Here is a 27,068-nt window from a genome sequence, read left to right as displayed (position 1 = left end):
TCTCCTCAGGCTTAGCTATGGTGTAGTGTTCAAAACCACTTCCCCTCTGAGCCAATCGGAAGCCGGGGCTCACCCTGTGGCCCTGAGGTAAAGTTATTTATAAACGCCTCCCTGGATTATTTGAGCAGAGCCCTTTCGCACACCTCTGGAACACCTTTCGGCTGCCCGCTCCCCAGACACACCTGCAGCCCTGCCTGGCCGGCTCTGCTCACCCACTGGTAAGCCCCACCCAGCCCACCCCTTGGGCTGGGGGTCATCCCTGGAAGAGGGCGGGCACCGGGGGCAGTGAGAGGAGGGATGACAGGAACCAGCCGATCATGGCGGTGGCTGTTTGCCAACCTGGGCACAAGTGGGAAGGAGGCTCTGGGCCTCCTGGGTCTGAGAGCAGCCCCCAGCCCTTGACCTCGGAGAAGCCCATTGGGTCCTCACTCCCATGTCAGGACCTCAGCTGCAGGGCAGGGGGCCGAAGGGAGCTTGTGGGATGGAAGGTCCTGTGGAGGAGGTCTGCTGGACCCCCGAATGGGGTGAGGAGAAACAGCCAGCTCCTTTGCAAGGGCTTCTTTCCTATGCAGAGGAAACAACAAAAATATTGGAACTTCCTCGGGCGCCAGCCTTTGAAGCTGCTGGCTGCACCTCTCCCTTTCTTTTCAAGTCTTGGAAGGCAAAAGCTCTTAATGCTTGGCTCACTGGCTTGCTCTGTGTGGCTGTCTACCCCCTCCTTCTGCCCCCCAGACGTCCTCTTTCACTCGTTCGCTTCTCCACCAGCTCGAGGCCCCTGCATGGGCTGCATGTGTCCCCAGTGTCTCCATGAGTCCTGAGAGGTTGGAGGAGGTGGAAGGAGGGGAAAGTAAGGATTAGGAGAGGGTGAGCAAGGGACTGGCTCCATCAGGCAGGCAGGAGCAGGACCCAGGACCCAGGGACCTGACTCCCAGGTGCATGCTTCAACTCAGGAGGGGTGGGACCAGCTCCTCTGGCTCCCAGCCTCCTAACTCCTCATCCTGCAGCTCTGAAGGCCCCAAGTCACCCTCAGGCAGTGCCCCCACTCCTCAAAATCAGCCCATGGGCTCCCCAGGCTAGGCCAAGCAAATCTTCTATCATTCTAGCACAACCCACCCCACCCCACCCCTGCCATGACACTTGACTCCACTGGGTCTGAGCACCGGGAGGAAGACCAGCTTTAAGGCCGTGCCCCTCAGGGTGGAACAGCATCCCAAGTCAGGCAGACCAAGAGGGGGCTATCCCCCCGATGGCTTCACTCACATGGACACCCCTCTCCAAGAGCCCCACGGCCCTCCCCAGCCCTCCCTTGGCCCTGGCTTTCAGAACCTGGCAGGACCCTCCTTGGGCAGCACCGAGACCAGCACACATGGCTCCTTCACCACCAGGATGGGCTTCCTGGGCACCTCCCAGAGCCTGGTCGACTGTCCAGAATGCTCAACTGTATAAAGCCTGGGGGTAGCGGTAGACTCTTTTTTTTTTATCTCTTGATGTCCAGAGTCTTCCCAGGGATGGGCACATACCAGGCACTTAGTGAGCATGTGCTGAACTGACTCAAACAACCCAAATCTGATCCCAAGGAGCTCCCTGAGGGAATGAGGGGCCAGCTCAGCACTGAGCAAGCTCTTCATTCTTTGAACCAGAGCAGCGGGCCCATTACTGGGGTCCTTGTACGCTGGCCTACTTCCAAGTGAGACTGGCCCTAGTCTCCTTACAGACCTCTAGGAATCTAACCTTAAATGTCCATTTCAGGGACCCATGACCTTGGTCAGGTCTCACTGCTGGAAAGTGCCTTTCTGCTGGAGCTTATTTCCTCAGCCCAGCAGCCATTCCCAGCAGGGAAAGCAGAGAGGAAGGGGTGAGCAGGCTTAGAGATAAAGAGTGGGGATTTGGGCAGGTAGCAGTGACTCTCTCCCCTACAGGGGATACCAGTCCCTAGAACAGCCAGAGAGCAGGAAGGCAACTCAGGGACATCTTATGCCCCCCCTCACATTACTGAATTAGGCTGGGGTGAAGAGGGGGTGGGAAATTTCCCCAAGAAACATGGGGACAGTAGAAATAAAAGGAGCAGTGATAAAATGCCTTGGAAACTCACAGGCCTCTATACCCTCACTCCTTCCTGCCAGGGATGTGGTCACCAGCTCTCCTCTCCTATCCCCAGCTCTCATCCCACCCACGCTGTCACTCAGAGGTGGCCCTTTCCCTCTGGTTCCCACCCTGGATGAGGCGGGGAGGAACCAGCAGCTAGAGCAAAGGGGAAACCTGAAAGTGACCTTTCCTCTGCCCAGAACCCAGAGATCGCCAAGGTAGGGACCAGTGATAAGAAGCCCGAGCTGCCTTGGCCGAGTTGGGATTGCTCCCGTGCCTGGCACATGTGCACATCAAAGAACACCCCCCAATCACACACACACACACACAGAGACACACACACACACACACTCACTCACCCGGCAAGGCTGAGGAGGAAGCCAACCTGGGCCACAAGGACAGGATCACCTCCAGACCTACTGAAACCCCACAGAAGGGTTCCTCGCCTCCCTGCTCCCCAGATGTCCTGTCTCTTCTACAAAGATTTTCTGCTGTTCCTCCCACCAGTCCTGGGAAATTTTGGAGGAACAAGGGCATGGGGAAGGCAGGGTGGGTGGCCTGTAGAAGCAGATGGGAAAAGGAAGGCCAAGAAAGTCAGAGTGACTTGCCTGAGGTTGCAGAGGAAAAAGGAAGAGACCCCTCCAGAATAATTGGAGTAATAATAACAGTCTGAATGTGTGGCTCACGTACTGTGGCCAGGCACCATTCCAAGACTTTCTATGCATTAACTTGGGCACTATGCCCAAGCCCATCTCTGCCCACTGTATTCTCATGGGCAATGTGACAGACCTAGTCAGAAATATGACTTGGAGGAGATTCCAGTGGGCTTTCTATTGAATGAGTTCACTGTGGGGGAATTAAGATTTTGATGAAGCCCAAGAGGGGGGTCTGCTCTGGTCTGTGCCCTCCCCACAGAGTCCATTTCCTCTTTGTTCCCACCCCCAGCTCCTTAGCTCTGCAAGACTTCCAGATCCCCGTTGCCCCAGATGTGACCCCATTCCCCTGCCAAGCCTGGGGAATTGTCCATACACCCACCTCTCCTCTTCCCTTCTCACCTTCTACTTCCCCTAAGCCTTACGGCCCCCCTCTAGGTCTCTCCAGCAACTCAGGACCCGCCCTCCTTACCTCCACAGTGGGGGAGGGGGCAGGGGCACCCTTTTGTTCCTCAATATTGTCACATGGCACCTGCTATTTATCCCCGATACGGTGGGGGATGGGAAGCGGTGGAGGGGCTGACACCGTTTGATGGGAGGCCAGACCCGGTGATATACACACCTATGGCAATAGAGCACTCAACTGTTTTCAGCCATGCTGACATCATTTGGCAAGGCTGTGTGTTTGTTTAACTAGGGATCAAGTCTTCACGCTCCCTATACCTCTCTCCCTTTATTGCCCCCTCTTTCACCTTCCCACCCCTAACCTAGCATTGTAGGAGCCCTCTCTGGGAGTCCCTGGGAGCCCCTGAACTCTCTGAGAACACGGGGAACATCTAGGAGAGGCGGTGCCCCCACCTTGCCGCCAGCTCACCATTTTCCTCCTCTCCCTCCCATCCCCCTCTCCTCCTAGACCTGAAGGACTGGCTGGGGATGAAGTAACCTCCCCGCCTAAGCCCCACCCTGCCTCAACCTCTATTCTTGGAATTAGGAAGTATGACGAGGGCACCTCCTCACCAGGAGCTGGGGCAGCTTGCGTGGTTGCAGATTTGCCACTCTGTCTGTCCCTATCCTGGGAAAGCCAAGGCCAGGAGAGGAGTCAGAACCCCCAGCAGAGCCCTCACGAAAGTCCTGTATCACTGGCTGGGATGGAAGGTCACCAGGGTTGTCTGATGCCACTCAGGGAGGCCAGAGGGCAGGATCAGGGTTGTCTCTGGAAGGTCTGGGCCCCTTCCAACAGGAGCACTTGAGTTGGAGTCAAAGGCCTGGTTCAGTTCCCATCCTGCCTCTAAGACTCAGTTTCCTCATCCACAGAATGAGAGAACTGGACTTGCCTAGTCCTCAGTTTCCCTCTGGGCCAAGCTTTCTGAGGCTGACGGGCTGCTGGGCTCTCATTTTTGTACATGGTGCACATTCAGGATTAGTAAAGCTCCCAGAGCCTTCTCCCCTTCAACACCCTATTTCTGGAATAAGATGAGGAGCGTATGGGAAAAGGGGCAGATTTTGCATTCCAGTAAAGCAAGGGATCTTCTCTCCTCTGTCAGCCTGGGTAAGAGGGAACTCCCTTAGCATCTCACCCCATTTGTATAAAGCCTGCCCACAGGGGCAGAAACAGTCCTGCGTCATCCAAATTCATCTGTGCTCTCAGAAGAATTTCCAACACCGTCACCCCCTTTCTTGCCTCCCTTCCCTGGAAGCCAACAGCGGTGCACAGGCTGGACAGGTCCCAATAAAGGAGATTCAAGGAGAAAGAGATCCCAGGCCAGAGTGGTCAGGAAAGTCTTCATAGAAGAGGAACAGGTGGGCAGGGAGAAGGAAGAGAGGGAGGAGCGGGGAGGAGGAGGAACCTAGCAGGTCTTAAGGAGGGGCAGGGCTAAAAAGGCAAAATGAGTCAGGGCATCTCAGGTAAGGAGGAAAGAGTGGACAGAGCCCCTAAGGGAAAACCGAGGAAGTTTGCTCAGGGGATTCTGAGTGGACGGATTGGATGGAGTGGGCAGACCCAACCTACAAATCTACTGAGTCCACCAAAACAAGGCCAGGTGGTGTAAGGACGAACATGCCAAAATAAGGAGTCTGGGCTTGATCCTCCTGGAAATGAGGAAGCTGAGGTTTTCTGAGCAGGGGGTGTGGGCTGGGGAATTGGTCAGAAGGCTAATGCAGTAGTCCAGTGTGAGATAAGACCTGAGAGAGACACCGGAAGGAAATAGCAATGGGATTTGATGAACTACTGAATGTGGAGGCTGGCGGGAGGGAAAAGGCAGGGAGAAGTGTGCGGGGTGGGGAAAGGTGCCACTGAGGAAATGGGGGAATGGGGGTGTGAGCCGGGTGAGGAGGTTTAGTACCCCTCTCCCCACAAACACACCACTAGAACTCGGAGCCTTTGAAAGTAGCCTGGGAAGGGGCTTCGGGTATCACCGCCTGCTGCTTAGCAAGGAAACAAGATCTCCCATTGCCTCCTCTTCCCTCTCCTACTTCAGACCCCTTGACAATTCTGGCTATTCCTTTACAAGTGGTCTGTTTGGTGGCCAGGCATTGACTCCCCAAACGATGAGTCTTCCTCTGAAGCCGGGCTGGAGCTCTGGATTCCTCCAAAGGGTCACGATCCCCACTCATTGCTCCCATAGGGCCCAACAGGCAAAGCACCTAGAAAGTCAGACCCTTCCTGATCCGATGAGAGGGTGGGGAGGGGAAGGAGGTGCGAGGCCATCCTGCCTTAAAGGACTGGAAGCCTCTGAATAGTCTCTCCCAAGAGGAAGGAAGCACCCTCCTATCTTAATCATAGTAATCATCGCCGTTCCGAGTTACTGGGTGCCCTTGGAAGACCAGCCACTTCACAGACATGATCTCATTGAATCCTCATGGCAAACACCTGGGACTGTTATTATCCCCATTTACAGATGAAGAAACTGAATCTTTGAACCCAGGTCTCTCTGGCTCCAAAGCTTGTGCTGTTTACCTTAGGCCGCTCAGTCTCTCACCTCTCCCATTGAAGTGTCTCACGTGCCATTGCTCTAATTCTTTTCTGCCCATGTCTTCTCTGAAACAGCATTTATTGATTCACTCAGCAAGCATTTGTTGAGTGCATATTAAATGCCCAGGCAAGGGCCTGGGCACAGACACTGTGGGCAGCCTCATTCCCCCACTTCCCTGCCAGTTGGGTAGCATCCGTGGGGTTTTGCCACACACCCAGCCCAAGCTTACAGGTCCGGGTGGGCCTCAGGGTCCTGCGACCCCCCGAGTGGAATGCACCAGCCTGACCTTCATCCACCCGGGCACAGTCTTATCCACAAGAGCAACTCACGTTTGCATCACTCTTTACATTTTACACAAGCCTTTCTTGTCCATTTATTCATTTGATCCTCAAAAAACCTTGTGAGGTGGATATGGTACCCCAGTTTTACTGATGAGGAATCTGAGGTTCAGAAAGGCAGTGTTGCCCCTTCCACCTCACCAGTAAAGCCAGCACTAGAACCCAGATTTCTGGGCCCTCAGTTAATGCATTTTCCACCTCTTCCCCGGTATTCTCTTCTACAAAAGGCATCAACCAGCCTGCTCCCCTCTGATAACCTCTCATTCACCCAGGTTCTCCCCTAGGAAGCCAGTGGGGGAGCATCCTGAGACCCCCGTGTGGTTTCTCACTCTTAACTCCATCTTGAATCTTTTGCCAAACTGGCCACGGCCATCCCACACTCCCCACCTCGCAGACGTAATCTCCCTCTAAGCCTGTCCCATCTCTTTTCTCACCCTCCTTCTTCCTCTGAGGTCCTCCAGGTGGGCTTCTCCCAGCTCTGGGGGGCAGGGGACAGGAGAGCGGACCAGCAGTTTGAGGATGGAGGAGGGAAAGATCCCTGCAGGGAGCTCCTCTGGGCCTCAGGGGCCCTGGCACTTAGTCCTGCCCTGCTCAGCTCCTGGAACGTCAGCAGGATTGCGCAAAAAGCTAGGAGGAGAGGCACCAGTACACAAGGGTGGAGGAAAGGTTAGACACAGGAAGCCGTGGGAGAGCTAGCTGCCTCAGACCATCTTGATTTCCCCAAGCACACCATTGTCCCCCTGGGGAAATCTGTTGGTGAAGTCCTAGGCGGTTCCTTTAAGAAGGGTCTTCTTGAGGTCACCTCAGTCATCTCCCGCCCCCAGGCAGGCTGTTTTCTCTCTTTCTTCCAAGCTGACCGGCTGCGTGGTATGAGACTTTCTGCCAGGGAAACTGAGGTCTAGGGAGGCAGAGGGGCTTGTGAGGACAGCAGGGGACGATGTGGGGAGGGTGGTAAGGGGGAGGGGGGAGAGGATCAACCTGCTGAATCCCAGCTGTGACTCCTGCCCTTGCCCTCCCACCTCCTTTTTGCCTGGTGTTCAGCGGGGGTGACGGTGACGTAACAGGTGTGGAGTGCCAGCCACTTGCTGGGCGCCAAGCAAAACAGCCAGGGTGAGTGTATGCATCATCCGTGTCTGGGAAGGAAGGCCACCAAAAGAAGTGAGCCTGGTGGAAAGACTTGAAAGAAGGAAGGGAGGCACCTTGCTGGCTGGGGGCGGGGAAGACAGAATAAAAGCTAGGATTAGAGAGAGAATGCCCAGGTCCGCGCTGGGAAGGGATGCCCCTCGTTCTTCCCTACTCTGCTTCTCCCAAAGCTTGTAAATGCCCCAGACATGAGCCAGCCCAGGCCCCGCTACGTGGTAGACAGAGCTACCTACTCCCTCACCCTCTTCGATGATGAGTTTGAGAAGAAGGATCGGACGTACCCACTGGGAGAAAAACTTCGCAATGCCTTCAGGTAATGTGGCCCAGAGCCCAGACTCCTCTCTCTTCTACTCTCCACCAAAATCTTCCTGTACCAGGGCGTGACTCCAGTACCAGTGTCCCTAAGACAGGACATGGGGAAGCCTCGAGGAGGTGAGATTCTGAACCCTGAATTTGAGATCCTACACCTCATCTCTCCTGAGACCCCCAAGGAGGATGGGGAGTGGAAGCAAGGACCATCCACAGGCTCAGAAGGGTTGTAAACCATCCCCGACACTCTGCATGAGGTCTCACCATATTCTCAGCCCACTCAAGTGTCTCCTGGGATCTTAAGGGAGCTGGAGAAGGGCATGCTACCCTATGCGGGTGGGGAGCTGCAGAGCCTTCACTGCTCCTGTCCCTTCTCCTGTCCTATCCTTATCAAGAAAAATCTGAAGCCTCCCCCACCCCCGTGCACTTTGTCCTCTTTCCCTCCTGGATGCTCCTTCCTCCTCCTGGTCCAGACAATGCACAAAGACAGCCCCTAAATTCCTGGGCTCTCCTAAAGGGTACCTACCAGGATGTGATCTCACCAGCCCCTGGGCTCTTTCCTCTCTCAGATCCCTGGAACTGTGCTGGCGGGTAGTGAAACCATGCCTATGAGGAGGGGGCTCCACAAGGGGAGCCCACACTCCAGGAGCCTGAGGCTACGAGCTTTATCTTCCCCCTTCCCAGACGTCTGGCAGACCTCCCTCAGGCTTCACCGGGGTCTGGTTTGCTCTTCCTCACTCCCCTGGGGAAACAGCTGATTCAGTTACCTGAATTGAGGTCACTGGCAATGGCTGAAGTAGAGATGCAGGTGGAACTGGTTCAGACTGGGGGAATCACCCAGTTGAGTCTTCACTCAAAGCCCCAGTCCAACCCTACCTCTCCTGGGAGGCTCCATCTCTGCCCGGTTACAGTCAAGACCTTGGGTGCCAGCATCCAGGCACCATAGTCACAGCTGTGTCCCTCAGGCAGGTGGGCTCTGCCAGTCTTTGTGCCCAAAGAGTTTAAGTTTGGGTTGTTACTGTATTGGAGGGATGAGGGTATCTGCTGTTGTCCTAAAAGATTAGGATGATGGATACCATAAGGCGATGCAGGGAGCTAACAATTCCCATGTGGCTAGCAGGAGAGCCTTGAACAGTGCCTGGCACACAGAAGGTGCTCCAGTAAATATTTGTTGAATGAATGAATGAATGAATGTCTAGAAAACTAATCTCTCTCTGTCCACTTCCCGCCTGGCTTCTGGAACCTCTGTATGGGTGTTTGGCCTCTGTTCCCAGTTCTTCTCTCAGGCTTCAGATTGCTTTGCTCAATATATGGCAGGCTTGCAAGTAAGGCTGGGCATGTACAAGCCCTCTAGCGGGTTGTTTTTCTTCCCCAGCCAGCTCTCCATTCACGAGTCCAGTTTTCCCTGCCACAAACAAACATGAGAGAGTTCCTGCAGGCCTGATTTTCTCTTAGGACAAGCCTTTAGAGATACTTTAAGCTATCTACTACCAGTCCAGCTCCCCATCCACCATCCCAGGGATGGGAGAGGCACTACCCATCGCAGAGGAGACCGGGAGTCAGATGGTGATGGTGATGCTGTTCCATGAAGCGCTGGTTGGGACAGAAAATCTACCCAGACTTTACAGTGTACAAAGCATTGCCTGTGTTGATTTCAGTTTTGGGTGACATCCAGGGGACCCAGTGTCAGGGAAACCATTGTTTAGCAACAGCAAAGAGCAGGAATTGGTGCTGGGCAGGAAAGAAGGCCTAATCAGTGAAGGCCAGTGAGTCACCCGATGGGCCCTGAGTATTTGAGTTCCCTTAGCTGGGAGAAGAAAAGCAAATGCCTCCCACCCACTTCTAGTCATCAATCCACCAGCTGTCACCCTTGAGATTGAAGGCCCTTGTTTTTACCACTCCTGAGTTTCTAATGAAAGGACCTCAAGGTGTTCAGCAAACAGGGCAGGGATCAACTCTCCCCACCCTGCGTTAACCAACAGTTTCCCCATTCTTCCCTCTTCTGATGAATTAACAGGGGAAAGAACTCCAGCACTCAAGTCATCACACATAAAGGATGGTAGGTCACAGAGGTGCACCCTGCAGGGACAGTGGAGCCTTCCTTTGGGGGGAAGTTCCAAGAAATATGGCAGCAGCCCCCACTCAGACTGAGTTTCAATTCAGGCCCATTCTTTCACTTATTCATTCATTCATTTCTTCAACAGATATTTACTAAGCACCCCAGTGTAATGCACGAAGTATACAAAGCTGAACAAGAGAGCCAGACTTCTCTCCATGTTGGGTTTACTGTGTAGTGGGAGAGATAGATGAAAAGCAAGAAATTACAACACAAGGTACACACAATGCTGCAGGAGCCCAGAAGAGGGTGCCCGGGCCTGTGTTCAGTCAGACCAGAGAAAGGCCATCTGAGGTGGAGGCTGGACTTGACACCTCGGCAGGCTCAGCCACCGCAAAATCCATGCCTTTAAGCCAAGTCTTATAGACTTCCCAGGTGAGCAGTCAGCAATCAGAAGCCTTCCAGCTAGTGCCCAGGGCATGGTGATGGCTCTCAAGAGAAAGTCCTGACACATGGTGTGGGTGCTCACTGAATTTTGCATGAATGAGTGAACGAATGGATGAATGACCAAGAACAGGATATTATCATCTATTCCCGACTCAGAGTGTCCAAGCTGTGCAGTGCTTGACCGGAAAACTGCCCTCTTCCCCTCCAGATGTTCCTCGGCCAAAATCAAAACCGCAGTGTTCAGGCTGCTCCCTGTGCTCTCTTGGCTCCCCAAGTACAAGATCAAAGATTACATCATCCCTGACCTTCTTGGCGGCATCAGCGGTGGATCCATCCAGGTCCCACAAGGTGAGGGGATCCCCTCAGCCAAGCCTATTTCTCTCCCCACCCCACCCTCTGTGACCTCCATAACCCAACCATGCCCCTGGGCGTTCACTGTCTCGGTCTTCTGCAGGCATGGCATTTGCTCTTCTGGCCAACCTTCCTGCAGTCAACGGCCTCTACTCCTCCTTCTTCCCCCTCCTGACCTACTTCTTCCTGGGGGGCATCCACCAGATGGTGCCAGGTAAGGCCTCTCTCCTCTCAGCAGGCAGCTGACCTGGACCACGAGGATGGGTGGTGGGTGGCAAAGGGGGTTGGGGTGATTTCCCATCTGCATTCTCCTCTAGCTGGTGCTGCTTGGTCCTGGAGGGACCATCACTGTGCGTGTCAGTCCCAGGTCTTCTGTGACCTTGGAGAAGCCACTTAGCTCCCGTGAGCACAGTTAGCATGACCTGCTGGGTCTCCCTCCCTGGAATGTGGGGAAGGCTTGGTGGAACAAGATATGCCATAAAGTGCTGAACAGATGTGGGAAATTACCATCTAACTCCCGGACTGGCCCCAGCAGACCACTTCAGGGATATATGGAGTTCTCCAGTGCTAAGTGAGATGGAGAAAAAGGGCCTGATCACAAGGCCTGTTTCTGGCGCAGGCTCTGCTTATATTTCCAAGCCCATCTCCTCATGTGTCATAATATTAACAGTTGGGGTGAAAGCACATTGAAGAGTTGTAGATCATGGTTAGATGTGTATGGTTACTGTTATGCTGGAGAGGAGACTTGGAGGCCTGGGGCTCCACCCCATGGGGGTCGGGAAGCACTCCTGGGCCCCTTTCTGGTTTCCATGGGTGTGGTCCAAACCTCTGACTTTTGCTGGCTGGGTGGGGCACCACAGGTACATTTGCCGTTATCAGCATCCTGGTGGGTAACATCTGTCTGCAGCTGGCCCCAGAGTCGAAATTCCGGGTCTTCAACAATGCCACCAATGAGAGCCATGTGGACACAGTGGCCATGGAGGCCGAGAGGCTGCACGTGTCGGCAACGCTAGCCTGCCTGACTGCCGTCATCCAGGTGAGGGGGGCGGCCTCCATCTCTGCCGGGGCCCCACCTCAGGAAGGCACCAGCCCACCCTGCCCCTGCCTCAGAGTCCCAGTTTTGACATTAAAGCCGACTTAGGGCTCTACGTCCTCCCTCTTCCCCACTTCGAGGCTACAAATGACCTTGAAAATTCAGAGCATCTCTCCTCACCTGTCTCCAGCAGGTGCGTAAGACCAGCATCTACACCTAATAAAACTGTCCTGTGCTAATGACTGTCTAAAGGACTTCTGGCCTCTCTCCACTACCCTTTCCAATGCCCAGCTCTCTGCCAGCACAGTCTTCCAGCTTCTCTAACATCACTTATCCCCCTCCTTGGAGCTTCTTCTGCTCCAAGCCACAGCATCACCTGCATGACATAAATTTCCACCACATGCAAAGGACTCTGCTAGGTTTTATGAAGGCAAACGCAGCAGCACAGAATGTAAGAGCAGGAAGCAACCTTAGAGGTTTCATTCATTGATTCATTCAGTTAATGTTTTTTGGCTGTTTCACTGTGCCAGGAACTGGGCTAAGCTCTGGGGATAAAAGATAAGTAAGAAAGAGGCCCAGTTCTCAGGGGGCTCACAGCCCAGCAGAGGAAGTAGCCATATCAACAGATAAATGTATATAGGCAGTGAGGTCAGCAACATAATGGAGTTATGTACGAATAGCTTCAGGAACCCCAAAGAGAAAGTCAGGGAAGGCCTCTCCTCAAAGAGAGGAGGTGACATCTGAGCTCGGTCTAAAAGGATGAGTAGAAGTTGACCAGTAACCAAATGAACAAGGCATGGAAGGGACAGTCCAGGCAGGGGAAACAGCACCTCCAAGGCACTGAGGCCTAAAAGAGTGTGAACGGACCAGGGAATGGCAAGACAAGGAGTTTGGTATGGCCAGAGGGAGGGGGCCTTTGGGGAACGGACCAGAGAAGAGGCTAGAAAGGTAGGCAGGGGCCAGACAATGAAGTCTGAAGTCCGTCCCCTAAGCAGTGGCTTTGGGTCTGATTGGCAGTCAGTTTGGGCCACTCAGACTATGGAGAAGATGACGGACAGGAGGTAGATGAGAATCAAGGCAGGGGACCTGTTGGGAGACTATGCAGAGGTCCAGGCAAGAGTGATAAGGGCCTAGACCAGGGTGGCAGCCAAGGAGATGAGGGGGTAGACTTGCGGAACATTTTGCCAGGAACAAAATGAACAGGGCTTGGTGACAGATTGGAGATGGGAGGTGAGGGATGATGGCTCCCGAGTTTTTGGTTGGCCAGCTGGGTGGGCAGAGGTGTCAATTACCGAGAGAGGAACACTGGTGAGTACCAGGTTCATTTCACAGACGAGGAAACTGGAGCCAAAGAGGTGACGTGTCAGAGGCCTGTGCCCTGAGAGACTAAAGGTCTGCTGGCAGGAGAGGGCGAGACAAGGTCATGATGGACTCACTTCCCTAGAGCTGCTGCTATCCCAGGGCTGCACGGAACTCCAGCCCTGGGTTTGAGCCAGGCAGCTATGGGAGCTGCTGACCCATCTTGGTCTCCCCCCACCACCTCTCTCCTCTCAGATGGGCCTGGGCTTCGTGCAGTTCGGTTTTGTGGCCATCTACCTCTCTGAGTCCTTCATCCGGGGCTTCATGACAGCCGCTGGCCTGCAGATCCTGATCTCCGTGCTCAAGTACATCTTCGGACTGACCATCCCCTCCTACACAGGCCCAGGGTCCATCGTCTTTGTGAGTCTAGGAACACACCCCTGTGAATAGAGAGGGGCTTGAGCAGACACATGAACCAAGTTCACTGTCTTAAGAAGTTCAGAGAGGATTCCAAGAAGTTTCCGCTTTGGGAGGGAGTGTCAAACACGTGACCTTGAGGGCTTGCTGAGGTTCTCTGTGGTTAAACCCTGCAGAAAAGCAGAGGTACACTCTCCATCAGTTCCCCGTTCCAGTGCCTCAACCCCTCTCTGCCTGGGAAGTCCTTCCTTATATCTAATCTCCATCCCTCCTCCTTTAGCTTGAACTCTCTCTAGAGAAAGAGGAAGGGAATCTGCATTCCCATCCCAGTATGAGCTCCAGACATGCCCTTTGGGAGAGGGTGGTGGAAAGTGGAATCCTGAGCAGGATCTGGATTCTGCTTTGGTGAGAGCTGATGACATCCCTTCACTGGCTCAGATGCTGGGTGGGAGTGGTATGGGAGGAAGGGGTGGGAGCCCATGAGCACGATGCTCTCTCCCACAGACCTTCATTGACATTTGCAAAAACCTCCCCCACACCAACATCGCCTCGCTCGTCTTCGCCCTCATCAGCAGCGTGTTCCTGGTGCTGGTGAAGGAGCTCAACACCCGCTTCATGCACAAGATCCGCTTCCCCATCCCTACAGAAATGATCGTGGTAAGGACCTTGCCCAGGGGTGGAGGGCTGGGGCCCAGGCAAGAGAGGCTGTGAAAAAAAGGAATCCAGCTCCAGTCAGAGCCAGGGGAGCCCCTCTACCCATCCGGCCCCCCGCCCACTCGCCCACTGTGAGCCAGTAGGACAGAAGTCAGGGGTGAATCCACTCCTTCCCCCTGTATATGGCTCCCACTCTCCCTGATCCTCAGGTTGCCCCCCGCTCAAGGAGGCAGGGGAGTGGGATCTGGGGTCCCCAAAGAAAAGGGAAGGCTTAAGAGGGACCCCTGCCCTGGCCCCAACTTAGAGCCAATCCCAATTCTCCACTTTGGGGTTTGCAGGTAGTGGTGGCAACAGCTATCTCTGGGGGCTGCAAGATGCCCAAAAAGTATCACATGCAGATCGTGGGAGAGATCCAACGAGGGTGAGTCCAGGTGGCTGGGAAGCCTGACCCCACCCGCACTGCACCGCCCCCAGGTTCAGAGTCAGAGATGAAATGAACTCTATGAAAGTACATTATAAACTCTGTGACACTGCCCAGCTATGAATTATTACTATTACTTATTATGGAGAAGAGCCACACAATGCTGGCTGTTTCCTGACGGTGAGTCATGAAACACTCCCCGCGAAAGTCCCAACTGATGGATGCTGTTAAAGCAAAGCCGCTCTGATCAGCCCTTCTCTGGTTCTTTGCCTTGCTCTAATACATTGGCTCTTTTATCCACGTGGAAAGGAAGCCGTTAGGACTAACAAAATTCACTGAGCGTCTACTCTGTGCCAGGCACCACACTGGGCCCTGGGGGTGGGGGGAGGTGCTTATGCTGCAGGGTTGGAGCAGGCAATGGAGAAAAGGCCCACAGCACTGGGGGCTGCGGATATGCGGACGAGTGCACGTAAAGAGTCCAGAATCTGGATGTGAACAAGGAAGGTCCTACCGCTTACTAGCTCTGTGACCTCAGGCAAGTTATGTTCTCGAAGCCTCGGATTTTTGCTTTGTCAAGGGGAGTGACGGTAGCGGCCCTGCAGCGTAGTACTGAGGATTCAAACTGGAAGGGATAATTCAGTAAAGGCCCTGGCACAGAGTGGGGCCCAGCCGGGCCCTGTGGGTTGATGAAGATCGCGGTGCCCTCCCTCTCCTCACACCCTTGCGCCCTGCCTCCTTTCTGGCTCCTTGGCAGGTTCCCCACTCCCGTGTTGCCTGTGGTTTCACAGTGGAAGGACATGATTGGCACAGCCTTCTCCCTGGCCATCGTGGGCTATGTCATCAACTTGGCTGTGGGCCGGACCCTGGCCAGCAAGCACGGCTATGACGTGGATTCTAACCAGGTAGGTCCAGCCACCCCCAGCAGGGCTGAGCGGGATGGGCCAGGGCCCACAGAGGCCTGGCAAGAGATGTTTGGGGGCTCTGGGCTTAGGTGAGGAAGGCTGCCTGCTAGTGGGGAGGGGGGGACTCTAACACCAAGAGGCTGACTTCTACTTGATGGGGAGTATGTGGCTTTATAGCAGTAGGGTCACTCTCAAGTTCAAGATCCAGCTTGCAAGGACAACTGTGTTTGGTCTGTACCCTGCACCCCAGCCCCAGCTTCCAATCCTGTGCCCACAGGAGATGATCGCCCTGGGCTGCAGCAACTTCTTCGGCTCCTTCTTTAAAATCCATGTCATTTGCTGTGCTCTGTCCGTCACTTTGGCTGTGGATGGAGCTGGAGGAAAATCCCAGGTGAGCGCTGGACCAGGGGAGTGTGGGAGGGATGGGGGAGTAGCAGAACAATTGCCCCGGAGAAGCCAGGCCACCTGCTTCTCCAACCTTCCTCTCCCCTCCTTAGCCTCCAGTCCACCAAAGGCATCTACTGGAAACAAAACAAGAGCGAGAATTTCACACCTATGCCCTGTTTCCAAACTCTTTCTCTGAATAGATTTCAAGCCTGTGCGTCTCCCTGGTGGTGATGGTCACGATGCTGGTCCTGGGGTCCTACCTCTACCCTCTCCCCAAGGTAAGAGCCCAGCACGAGAGCAGAGGCCAGCGAGAGACTCCAGTAAGAGCAGGCCCTAAGAGCTGTGTGGCACTTCACAGATTACAAAGTGCCATCATTGTCACACTTTGTCCTAGTCACAACCTGTGAAGTAGTAATGCAGGTTTTACTCTCCCCGTTGTACAGGTGAGGGAAACTGAGGCTGAGAGGGTCTAGGTGATCTGCCTGTGGTGACAAGGCTCACAAGTGCAGAGCTGGTCACAAACTCCAGACTTCTGACCTCAGAGCCCACACCCAAGTCAGTGTTTACAAGTCAGTGTGGGCGCCTGGCTAGGAGGGCTATAGGCACGGGCCGTGTGGGGATGAGGGAAAAGAGGACGGGCAAAGATGGGGCCAGGGGCCCTATGACTCTAGCACCTGCACTCCAACCCTAAGATTGAATGCAACGATTTGGGGTCTCTGCCAGCAGACATATTCTAGAACTGCAACTCTGTCCTACCAGTTTTTCAGGGTCAGGTGTTTGCAGGAAGGGCAGGAAAAAGGGGACACCCCAGGTGACAAGGAACAATGTTCTGCTTCCCCAGGCTGTGCTAGGAGCCCTGATTGCTGTCAACCTTAAGAACTCCCTCAAGCAACTCGCCGACCCCTACTACCTGTGGAGGAAGAACAAGCTGGACTGTGTAGGTATTGGGCGGCTTCTGGGTACCCATTGTGCCCTTGCCACCTCCTCCAACCCCAGAGCCCTGTCATTTCTTCTGTCAGTGATCCCTCCGGTCGGCTGCTCGCTGATTAGCATCACCGAGTGCTAAGAGCTCAGGTTTTGGAGTGAGACATCTTATGTTCAAATCCTAACTCAGCTGTTCACTGGCTTTATGACCAATGGCGAGTCCCTTAACCTCTCTGAGTCTTGGCTTTCTCATCTGTGAAATGGGTATCTTATACTCTCTACCCCCCACCTCAGGATGCTTATGAAATGAGATAATACAAGTAAGGAGCACATTGTCGAATTGTATCTTGTGTTCAATAAAATTTAGCTATTATTATTTTTATGATTTATAGTTCCAAAGAAAGCTAAATGAAATCATTTTAAAAAACAAAAAAACCTAGAACATAAAGCCAGTGGACCGGGATCTTGAGCAGGTTACCAGACTTCTCCGGAGTTCTGTTTCTTCATCTGTAATGAGGGTGATGGTCATGGCTGCGTCACACACTGGCTCTGAGGATTAAATGAGATCATAATGGGAAAGCACCATGTAACCATAAAACAATCAGCAAACATGAATTATTGTTTTGATTAGTCACATTCCCAACGCATCTTCCACCGGGCAGTTGAAATTAGGTTACCATATATTGATGACACTACCTCATTCCCACTTAAGCCCCACCATAAGCTGTGAGAAAGGATTTACTAACCTCCTTTCAAGATGAAGAAACCAAGCCTCAGAGAGGTTTAGTAACACATCAAAGGCCACAGAAGTAGTAAGTGGTAGAGTCAGGACTGGAACCCCAAATCTTAGACTCCAAACCTCCGGACTGGACTGTCTCTAGGGAAGAAGGTACACTTGAACAGTATGAGAAGGAAATCCTTAAAGCCAGAGAAGAGAGTGGTCCATCTGGGGTCCCCCAGGGAGTGAGGGATGAGGATAGGGAGAAAAATGATGTCCCAGTTCCCACCCCGAGAGATCTGCTTTTATCGCATCCCAACAAACCCCCCCACTATGACAATAGTTCGTGATATTTACATAGTGCTTTGGGTTCCCATCTGATCTTGACAATTCTCTACAAGAGTATGGGCAGATTTATTTCCTTCAGAGGAACATGGGGAACTCTAAAACACCACAGGAGGCAACTGTCAAAACTGCATCCAATCCTGTCCCCCAACGCACACAACCCGGCCCCAGGCGATCAGATCAGGAAATGTAGCTGAGCACGTGTCCGGCACACAGCTTACTATCAGATGGAGGAATGGAACTCAGGTTTACTGAGCACTCACTGGGCGTCCATCACTAGGCCAGGACCTTATCTTCCTTAACTCTTTAATCCTTTCGTGAAGCTGGTATTATTATTCCCCCTGTGTGAATTAGGCAACCAAGGATCACACAGCTAGTAAGTAGGAGAATGAAATTTGGAAAGCAGGCGTATCTGACCCAAGACTCATACTCTTCTCACTGAGCCATCCTGACTCCCTGTGTATGCTGGGGTTGTCTTTTAACAACCAGACAAGATCAGGGAGCCACACTCAATCTAAGGGAAATGGGCAAGTGTAACCGAAGCTCAGTTACATAAGACAGTGCAAAAATGCCATGAAAAGGGAAGGGTGGGTCTGAGGTTGTGCTAGCGGAGAATGAACTTGGCTGATCCAGGAAGACTTCCCCAAAGGGGCAGTTTTCTCCCCAGGGCTGCTTTGACGTCTCTCTCTTCACAGTGCGTCTGGGTGGTGAGCTTCCTCTCTGCCTTCTTCCTGAGTCTGCCGTATGGTGTGGCAGTGGGTGTCGCTTTCTCCATCCTGGTTGTGATCTTCCAGACCCAATTGTAAGTAACAGCCCCTCCTCCCAAGGCACAGCAGTGGGGCCCCTGGGCCGGTCTGCCAAGGGCTCCCACGTGAGGCCTGGCCCAGCCCCCTGCATACTGTCACCTTCTGGGCCTGGCACTGGAGAGGCTGCCAGGCCCAAGGAGAGCCTGGCCCAGCCAGGACTTTCGGCACAGGCTGGGCTGCCTGACTTCCCCTATCCTGAAAACCCAGGGGAAGCCATCACAGTCTTGGAGGGCTGGGGGACCAGAGGAAGTAGGAGTCAAGCAAGTGGGTGAGACTCAGTGTCCTTTCAAGGGCGCTACTAGACCCCAGACCAAATGGAACCCCACCCCAAGGGAGCAGCAAGTCAGAGAACAGCTACGTTCTTGCTATAAAAACACTAAGTGGGCTTCTCTGGTGGCGCAGTGGTTAAGAATCCACCTGCCAATGCAGGGGACACGGGTTCGAGCCCTGGTATGGGAAGATCCCACAGCTGCGCTCTAGAGCTCTCGAGCCACAACTACTGGAGCCCGCGGACCTAGAGCCCATGCTCCACAACAAGAGAAGCCACCTTAATGAGAGGCCTGAGCACCGCAATGAAGAGTAGCCCCCGCTGGCCGCCAATAAAAAGAAAGCCTGCCCGCAGCAACAAAGACCCCATGCAGCCATAAATTAATTAATTAATTTATTTATTTACTTATTAAAAAAAAAATTAAGCGAAACAGACCAGGGGGTCCAGGTCAGCGCAGGAAGGATGCTGGATATCCGGGAAACCCTGACTTCTCTTCTTGAGAACTCAGAACCAGGAAGTGGTGACTTTAGGGCCACTTAAGCATGTCACCTTGTTTACTCCCCACCCTTTCTCCCCCCTGAGCCCCAGCCTGGGAGCTATGTCAAGGAGCTACCTGTCAACCCTCTAATTATAGCCCAGACACAGGCTATCAGGCATATGTCTCCAGTGCAGAAAGACAAACACAAAAACCCCAGGGTGAGGAAGGGACCCTCTCCTGGCCTGCCTCTGCCCAGCCCCCAGCCCCAGTGTCCCTCCAGGCCCATCCGCTAATAGCATTCTCTTATGTTTTTCTTTTCCTTCTTCATCCAGTCGAAATGGCTATACTTTGGCCCAAGTCATGGACACTGACATTTATGTGAATCCCAAGACCTATAATAGGGTGGGTAATCCAAGCTTGTGACCTCCCTCTTTTGCCCTACCCCCACCCCAAATAAAAGGGTTAAAAAAAACAAAGCCAATAAAGATATTGCTGCTAACTGAGCTGAGTCTTCCTGTCACAGGTCCAGGAAATCCAAGGGATAAAGATCATCACTTACTGCTCCCCTCTCTACTTTGCCAACTCGGAAATCTTCAGGCAAAAGGTCACTGCCAAGGTAAGGCTCAGTCCTCTGGTGACCAGAGGGGCTGGACAGAGCGTGCCTGGAAGATGCAAGCAAAGGAGCTGGGAGCTCCTGACAGTAGGCCGCTTCCAAAGAGGCTGGAGGTTAAGACTGCTCTCTGCTCTCTCCCTACAGACAGGTGTGGACCCCCAGAAAGTATTGCTGGCCAAGCAAAAATACCTCAAGAAGCAGGAGAAGGGGAGAACGGTGTCCACGCAACAGAGGAAGTCCCTATTTATGAAAAACAAGGTGAACTGAGGCTAGAAACAGCCCATGCCCTCTCCCCTGCCCTCTCTGATCATGTTACCTGGTACCCCACCTCCCAGTACCCTTGAAGCCAAAGACATCAAGTCTCTGTGGCCACTGCCTGGTGGGTATCTTCTCCTTAGATGAGGAACTGTCAGCTCTTAGGGTAACCACTGAACTCCCACAGCCCGTCCTCATTTTCTGGCTAAGATAGGATATGCCCATGGACTTATGAGCAACCCCATGTGGGGAGCAGCAGGGAATTTCCTGCGTTACCCAGCCAACCTAGATCTAGCAAGGTGGATGTAAGTGTGGGAGTTCTGAGGAGAAGGCAGACATGGATAAATGCAAAAAAGGAGCTCAGGGCTTCCCTGGTGGCGCAGTGGTTGGGAGTCCGCCTGCCGATGCAGGGGACGTGGGTTCGTGCCCCGGTCCGGGAGGATCCCACATGTCGTGGAGCGGCTGGGCCCGTGAGCCATGGCTGCTGAGCCTGCGCGTCCAGAGCCTGTGCTCCGCAACGGGAGAGGCCACAACAGTGAGAGGCCTGTGTACCGCAAAAAAAAAAAAAAAAAAAAAAAAAAAAAGGAGCTCAGTTGTTTCCAAAGGGCCTTTCTCTCAGAGCAGAGTGGGCTGAGGCTTCAGTGCCTCTCTTGGAAGGGTTGTGGGAGACCAAACGTGCAGGCCCCGCCTAAGGAAGGGGCTTTGGGAGACGCCGGTCCTATGGGCTTTTGGGGGCTTATATTCACCACCGCCAGGTTCAGTTACCTCCACCTGCACACTCCTTGCCCCAGCTTCAGCCACAGCAAAGTCCGACTGAGTGCGATGATCCCTGACTCTGCCCTCCTACTCCCGCCCTCTAGACTGTCTCCCTGCAGGAGCTTCAGCAGGACTTTGAGAACGGCTCCCCAACTGACCCCAACAACAACCAGACGCCTGCTAATGGTGCCAGCGTGTCCTACATCACCTTCAGCCCTGACAGCTCCACAGCTGCCAGCGGTGAGCCCCCGGCCTCTGCTGAGCCCAGTGACATCCTGGCCAGCGTCCCACCCTTTGTCACCTTCCACACCCTCATCTTCGACATGAGTGGGGTCAGCTTTGTGGACTTGATGGGCATCAAAGCCCTGGCCAAGGTGAGGCCCTCGGGTGGAGTGCCAGCCCACACCCCACCCCTAACCGTCACCCCTGCCCTCCTACACTCCCTTTCCTTGGAGCCCTCATTTGAACCAACTGAGCGAGATAACTCACCAAGGAACCTAACAGCTCCTACGATCCCTTTTCCCCAGATGCTACCAGCACAGAATGCTCTCTACAGAGCAGGCCCAGATAGCACAAGGCAATGCCTGCCTGGGGAGGGATACAAAAGCCAGGCCCCGCTGGTCCACCCTGTCCTAGCACCCCTCTGTAACAGAGTCCACCCCAAGTTCCCTCTCAGGCTGCCAGGAACCCACCCCAGGGTCCTCTGAGTAGAGTTCAGCTTGGCCCTGGTTCGTGGTCTGCCGTTCCTTCCCACACTCACCCAGACACTCTAGCGTCAGCCGGTTCTGGCCAACAGAGGAAAGAAGACATAATATCAGTGCCCCACATCCTTAGACCAAACACACAGCTCACAGGATACCTTGAATAAATGTATCCATCTGATAAATTTTCAGCAGCCACTTCCGACGACAAGGAGTCAGTAAACCTCAGAGGCTGGCCCAGAGAGAAGAAGCCCAGAGAAACCGAGGGGTACAGAGAGCACATAGGCTGATGGCATCATCAGCCAGGTGCACAGAAGGCTCCATTCCCAGCCCTGGGCTCAACCTGCTTCCCTAGCCTGGACCTGGCATGAAGCTGGGCAAAGCAGTAGCCTCTCTGGGCCTCGGTCCTCCCCTGCGGTTTCTGCCTGAAGCCACAAAGTCAGGAAAGAGGTGGAGTCCAGGACTCTAAGCTACTGAAAGAAAAGATCTGGCCCCATAAGAAGGGGTCATGGGGACTTTAAGTGGCTGCCTCATTGGCAAAGCCCCATGTCCACCCCGCTTTCCAGAGGAGCAGTCAGCCAGCACTCCAGGGAGAAGTGGTGTGCTTTGCTGCTGTTTTTATCTTTGGCTGCCAGGGCTCTCGGGGCTGCTTATTTGTTTGGCTTCCCCTCTGATGTGCCTTTTGTGAATCAGTTTTCAGGCCCACTCAGAACATTCCTTTCCTTTTGTCTCCCTACCCAACACCCTCCTGACTCCTCTAGCTGAGCTCCACCTATGGGAGGATCGGTGTGAAGGTCTTCTTGGTGAACATTCATGGTAAGAGACGGAGGACGTTTAGGCGACTGGAAGGCTGGCAAGGGGCTGAGGTGGGAATAGGTGGGTGGGAAGCTGAATAGTGAGTGGGGTAGAAATGAGAACAGCCAAATATTCCCCTAAATTACTGGCTGTTCATAAGCGTTTTGGGCACAAGTTAGAAGAGACTGCAGCGGGGTTAGATGACATCCTAGGGGTCTCAGTTAGAGAGTGGGAGGATCATGGAGTTAAGAAATGACAAGTAGGATTCTAATTTGCCCACCGCTAATTTGCCATGTATCTTTGGCCAAGTCACTTCATCTGTCTAGGGATCGATTGCCACCTACATAAAATGAGGCTGACTAGATAAATTTGGGAATTTTCTCCAAGTCCAAAAGTCTCTGAATAAGCACAAAGCATAGATATACCATAACTATCCAGGGAAGACACAGATACACAGTTTTATATGCACACAGTCTCCAGGGTCCACATACACAGCCCCAAACCATGTCCACATCGCAGTGGACTTTCACCTCGTCGACATGTGTGCGGGGTGCAAGGACACGGACACACAGCAAGAGCGCACAGACACACAGGAGAAAGGGAAGGGGCACATACTTGCACACCCCGTTTCCCGCGGAGGGTCAGCAACTTCCAGCAGGCCTAGCCAGCTTCAGCGCTGGCCTGAGCACAGCCCAGGCTCTGTGCAGGCTCCGTTCAGGAAGAGAGTCTGCACTGGCAGTGACCTGCTCTGTGTGTGCTCCAGAGTTAGAATCAGAGGCTCCCGCCGACCCTCACTAGACACTCCTCAGGAAATCATGTCCAGGATTGGGTAGGAATAAGGGCTCTTCCACACACTGGACATTGTAGGAAAGGTCTGGGTAAACAATAGGAAGGACGGACCTTCAAGGGACAGAATGGGCAAACGTTTTAGCCTTTCCCACTCGAATCACCACGAAGTACCAACTCCCTGAATCAAACTGCTTCCTTCTGCCCTGGGGTGAAGGCTCAGCATCCTCAAGCTCATGTTGCCCTCTGCTGTCCAAAAATGATACTGCAAAGCCAATGAGAAGGCCCTAGGACATAGCAAGAGCACAACCCTCAGGCCTCTCTCTCCATCTCCCTCAGGCCCTCTCACCATTTTCCCCCAACCCCAGCTCCTGTCCACGGCGGTGTTAACCTTTTGAAGGTGATCTTTCCCTCCTTCCAGCCCAGGTGTACAATGACATTAACCATGGTGGCGTCTTCGAAGATGGGTGTCTAGAGCGCAACCACGTCTTTCCCAGCATACACGATGCAGTCCTGTTTGCCCAGGCAAAGGCCAGGGAAGTGGCCCCAGGACGCAACCTCCAAGGGGTAAGGTCCCTGCACCTGAGGAATCCTAGGTCACTGAAGTAGCAGGACGGTTTGGGTTCCAACACCAATTCTGTCAATTAACTTTTCTGAATCTCAGTTTTCTTATCTGTGGAATGGGTACTCTAAGGTAACATTATCTACCACGGGATTTTTCTTTTGTTTTGGTTTTAAGATTAACTGATAATTGTATCTTTTATGTCACTTGAAAGAGCTTTGTATATTACAAAATCCTTATTAATGTCAATGTCCAGATCACACAAACACCCAAAGCATAGCAGGTTATGCCTGGTATTCTGGCATTGCTCACCCCTGCTATTCCTTCACTCTTTCTACAAGAGGCTTTGGGAAAGGGAGGGGAGTAAGCCTGCCTGTTTTAATTTAGCAGAGCTTGGAGACTTCAGGCTGGTGATGGATGAAGAGTGTGGATCAGAGTTTTGTCTCAGCTTCTTGACATTTAATTTACTAGCTCAGTAAGTGGTATGCAAATGAGCTACAAATAACACTGTCTACAAATAACACTCCAGAAAGCTGGGAGGCAGAAAAAGCCCATCCCATTGGGGTCCCTGCCCAGGCATCCCCAGCCGACGCCACCTCCCAGGCTCCCCTGCCAGCTCAGCTTCTGCCCTTGGCCTCCCAAGACTCTGTGCGCCAGTCCATGAAACAAACCTCTTCTGCCCTCTGTGGGTCATAAGAAAGGCTTTTCTGGCCCTAGAGCTCTCTGCTTTAAGAGACTGATGAAGGTGAAGCCATCTGTTCTAAGCGCTGAAAGCCTGCCCAGGGAAACACGGGGCCTGGCGCCTGCCTACCGCACAGAGGGAAACTGTGAGAGCAGCGGCCTTTCTAGCCTCATGCACCTTGCCACCAGAGCAAAGAGAGGTAGATTCCAGAAGAATCCTCATCATCCGTTATTGCACAAATAATGTCCACTATTTACAGTTTACATATTCTTTAAAATGTATATTATATGTATTGTATGTTTAACGATTACAGAATATATTCATATCTATAAATTATACACACACACACCCTTTTCAACAGCATGGTGAGGTAGAGAGCCAGCTAAGTGAGTCTGATTATCCTACTTTTACAGATGAGGAATCAGATTCCCAGAGAAGGGAAATGGATTCGCAGGTCAGGCAGCTAGCCAGTCATCCTTGTAAGCTAGGTAAACCTTCCCTGCCTCTGAAATGCCCACCAAGGAAGCCCACCCTGATGTACACCTGTCTGCTGTGAGGAGGAAAACCGCAGCTGTGCTGTATTTTGAGAGGCAAATGAGGGAGGTGAGGGAAAGGTCAAGAGGGCAAGTTATGCATCAGAACACATGGTGCCGCCCCCCCACCCCGGAGCCTGCCATTTGTGCCAGACCGTCATCCAGTCACTGCAGCTCACTTTGCACTTGTTTCCCCCATCCAGGCTCCGGTGGACCCCGAGCTCTCTTTGTGTGATTCGGAGGAGGACAGTCCCAGCTGCTGGGACTTAGAGCAGGTAAGCTGAAGGCTGGGGGTCAGGAGGAAAAGGAAGGAGACCTTCTCAAACCCAAAGTGTTGGCTGGCCTCTCACATCTCCAAGCCAGAGCAGTCACCTTGAAGGCAACAATGTTTCTTTCTCATCTTTCTTTTAATAGCAGATCTTAATTCTTCTCACTCCCTGAAATGCATCATGGGGGAAGGGAGAGTCACTGGACCAAGTCCTGGATAACTAATATCTATTCTTAACTCTCCATTGTACAGGCTACTTGATCTTCGGCAAACCACATAACACCACAGGCCCCAGTGTTTATCACTGTAAAATAAGGGAAATATGGGGAATACCTTGTCCCATCTACCTAACAAGATTAGCAGGGGATGCTTTTGTTCTCTTGTTAATTCAACTGGTATTTATGGAGTGCCTACTACTTGCCTGACACTAGCCCAGGGTGGGCACACAGCAGTGAACAAAACAAAGACCCCTGCCCTTAGAAAACTTACATTCTGGTAGGATCAGATGAATTCTAGGGATACAAATATTACTGCACGTGGATGGGCTTTAAGAGCTAAGAGCTATGCAGGTGTGAAGTCTTACTTCACATAGAGCCCTATGATCCTGACATGAAAAGTAGCCCCACCCCAATGCCCTGAATTAAAAGAAACCAGATCACTAGGTTTAGAGAAATTTGGCTCTGGGTCTATTAGAAGTAACGTCTCACTTTGTGCTTCTTCCCATTCTTTTTGGGTATGAGTTCCATGGTCCTCTAAACATGTCTCTGGGAGTGCTGAGGGCATGCGGGAGGCATTAGGAAAGAGAGCCGGGGCCACAAAGATTTAGCGGATGGATTTCTGGGTCTCCATGGAATCTCCAGCACATTCCAAAAGCCTGGGTAGGACCAAAATAGCTTATCAGAGCATGAAAGGACTTCAGAACTTGTCTGATCTCAACCCTCATTTTACCTAATGAAGAAAGTGGAACGAAAAAGGAGGGCAGGACCTGTGAGAGTCACACAGCACACCAGAGGTGATTCAAAATGAGATTTCAAGCATCTTCTCTTGTCACCTCTGTACCAGTTCACGTCTTAGGCTGACCTTGCCTCTCCCCGGTTCACATACACACATGCACACACTCACACACACTCCCTCAAAATGCCTCTTTCTGGCCAGGGGTTCATAGGGTCACCTGGCGATTGCCACCGCTCTGAACCCAACAGGTCTCATGCTGTCTCTCCCCCTCCCACTTCCTCCCTGTGGCCCTGCAGGAGATGTTTGGCAGCATGTTTCACACAGAGAACCTGACCGCCCTGTGAGGGCCCAGCCGGTTCCCGTGCTGCCTGCAGAGCACCTGGCACCTGGGACTCCCATGAAGGATGAGCCTGGGATCATGGAGAGTGGCGGGTAGAGGAGAACACCTCCACCAGGACTCCAGTACCTCTCCGTCCTCCTCCTCCTCTCTCATTCCCCTCCCGGCATCTCGAGAGCAAGCCAATCTCAATGGCAGGGAGAGACACCTCTTCATCCTTCTGCTGTCCCTCAGGGCCCCAGCCAGCAACAAGCAAGCCTCCTGCTCACTCCACCGCTCCCACCCACACCCTGCCTGTGGCAGCTGACAGGACCCCCGACTGCTGGACTTTAAGACTGAGCCAGGAACAGAGAGGAAGCCGTGTGCTGACGTAGAGTGCAAGCTTCGAAAGTGTCCTGGCGCCAGCATGGCTTGGTGTCAGATGGTGTCAAACTGTCACAGGACACAGAGACGAACTTGCTTAGGACTCTGTGGCTTGCCGTCTCCAGCTGCCCAGTCTGTCTCTGGCAGCTCTGTGCCCCTGGGACCATGTGCTCCCACAACCCAGGTATCTCTGTCTTGGTGACTATGTCCCCTTCCTCCTCATCTCAAGGCTGCTGAGACCTCCACTACTATTTAGCACGTCAGACTCTAGCCTGGGGAGTGGCTACCAGAGCTACCTCCCCAGGGGCAGCCCACCAAGGTAGTCACATCAGCCTCCTGAAACATTATCACTCCCCCTGCCCTCAAGGGCTGCTTCCTTTTACTTGAGACCAGGTAGGAACCCAAAAGGGACAGGGGGGTAGCTGGCAGAATCCTCTGGCAACCCAGCAACAGATAC

The 27,068-nt window shown here is 53.1% G+C and overlaps 1 protein-coding gene across 1 annotated transcript; it reads left to right on the top strand.

The window, feature by feature from the left end:
- Positions 1 to 7,326: 7,326 nt before the first annotated feature.
- Positions 7,327 to 26,723, top strand: SLC26A9 (solute carrier family 26 member 9). The gene is made up of 20 exons (XM_081225369.1): positions 7,327 to 7,504; positions 10,212 to 10,351; positions 10,458 to 10,568; positions 11,215 to 11,390; positions 12,942 to 13,106; positions 13,608 to 13,760; positions 14,096 to 14,178; positions 14,933 to 15,080; positions 15,358 to 15,471; positions 15,668 to 15,745; positions 16,309 to 16,404; positions 18,150 to 18,256; positions 19,339 to 19,408; positions 19,530 to 19,622; positions 19,764 to 19,877; positions 20,735 to 21,004; positions 22,093 to 22,147; positions 23,334 to 23,479; positions 24,893 to 24,964; positions 26,208 to 26,723. Exons 1-20 carry the CDS (start codon positions 7,380 to 7,382, stop codon positions 26,253 to 26,255), a joined length of 2,364 nt encoding a protein of 787 aa, XP_081081495.1. The 5' UTR covers positions 7,327 to 7,379; the 3' UTR covers positions 26,256 to 26,723.
- Positions 26,724 to 27,068: the final 345 nt, after the last annotated feature.

Source organism: Mesoplodon bidens, assembly GCF_964165515.1.
Source record: "Mesoplodon bidens genome assembly, chromosome: 2".
NCBI lineage: Eukaryota > Metazoa > Chordata > Mammalia > Artiodactyla > Ziphiidae > Mesoplodon > Mesoplodon bidens.
The sequence above is the reverse complement of the archived record's forward strand: the minus strand, read 5'-3'. Positions and strand labels throughout refer to the sequence as shown.

Excerpts from the sequence above, each read along its gene's own strand:
- SLC26A9 (XM_081225369.1), top strand. The coding sequence starts at position 7,380 with ATGAGCCAGCCCAGGCCCCGCTACGTGGTAGACAGAGCTACCTACTCC. Across the intron at positions 16,405-18,149 it reads GGAAGAACAAGCTGGACTGT|TGCGTCTGGGTGGTGAGCTT; the intron begins GTAGGTATTGGG and ends CTCTCTTCACAG. Across the intron at positions 22,148-23,333 it reads CTTCTTGGTGAACATTCATG|CCCAGGTGTACAATGACATT; the intron begins GTAAGAGACGGA and ends CCCTCCTTCCAG.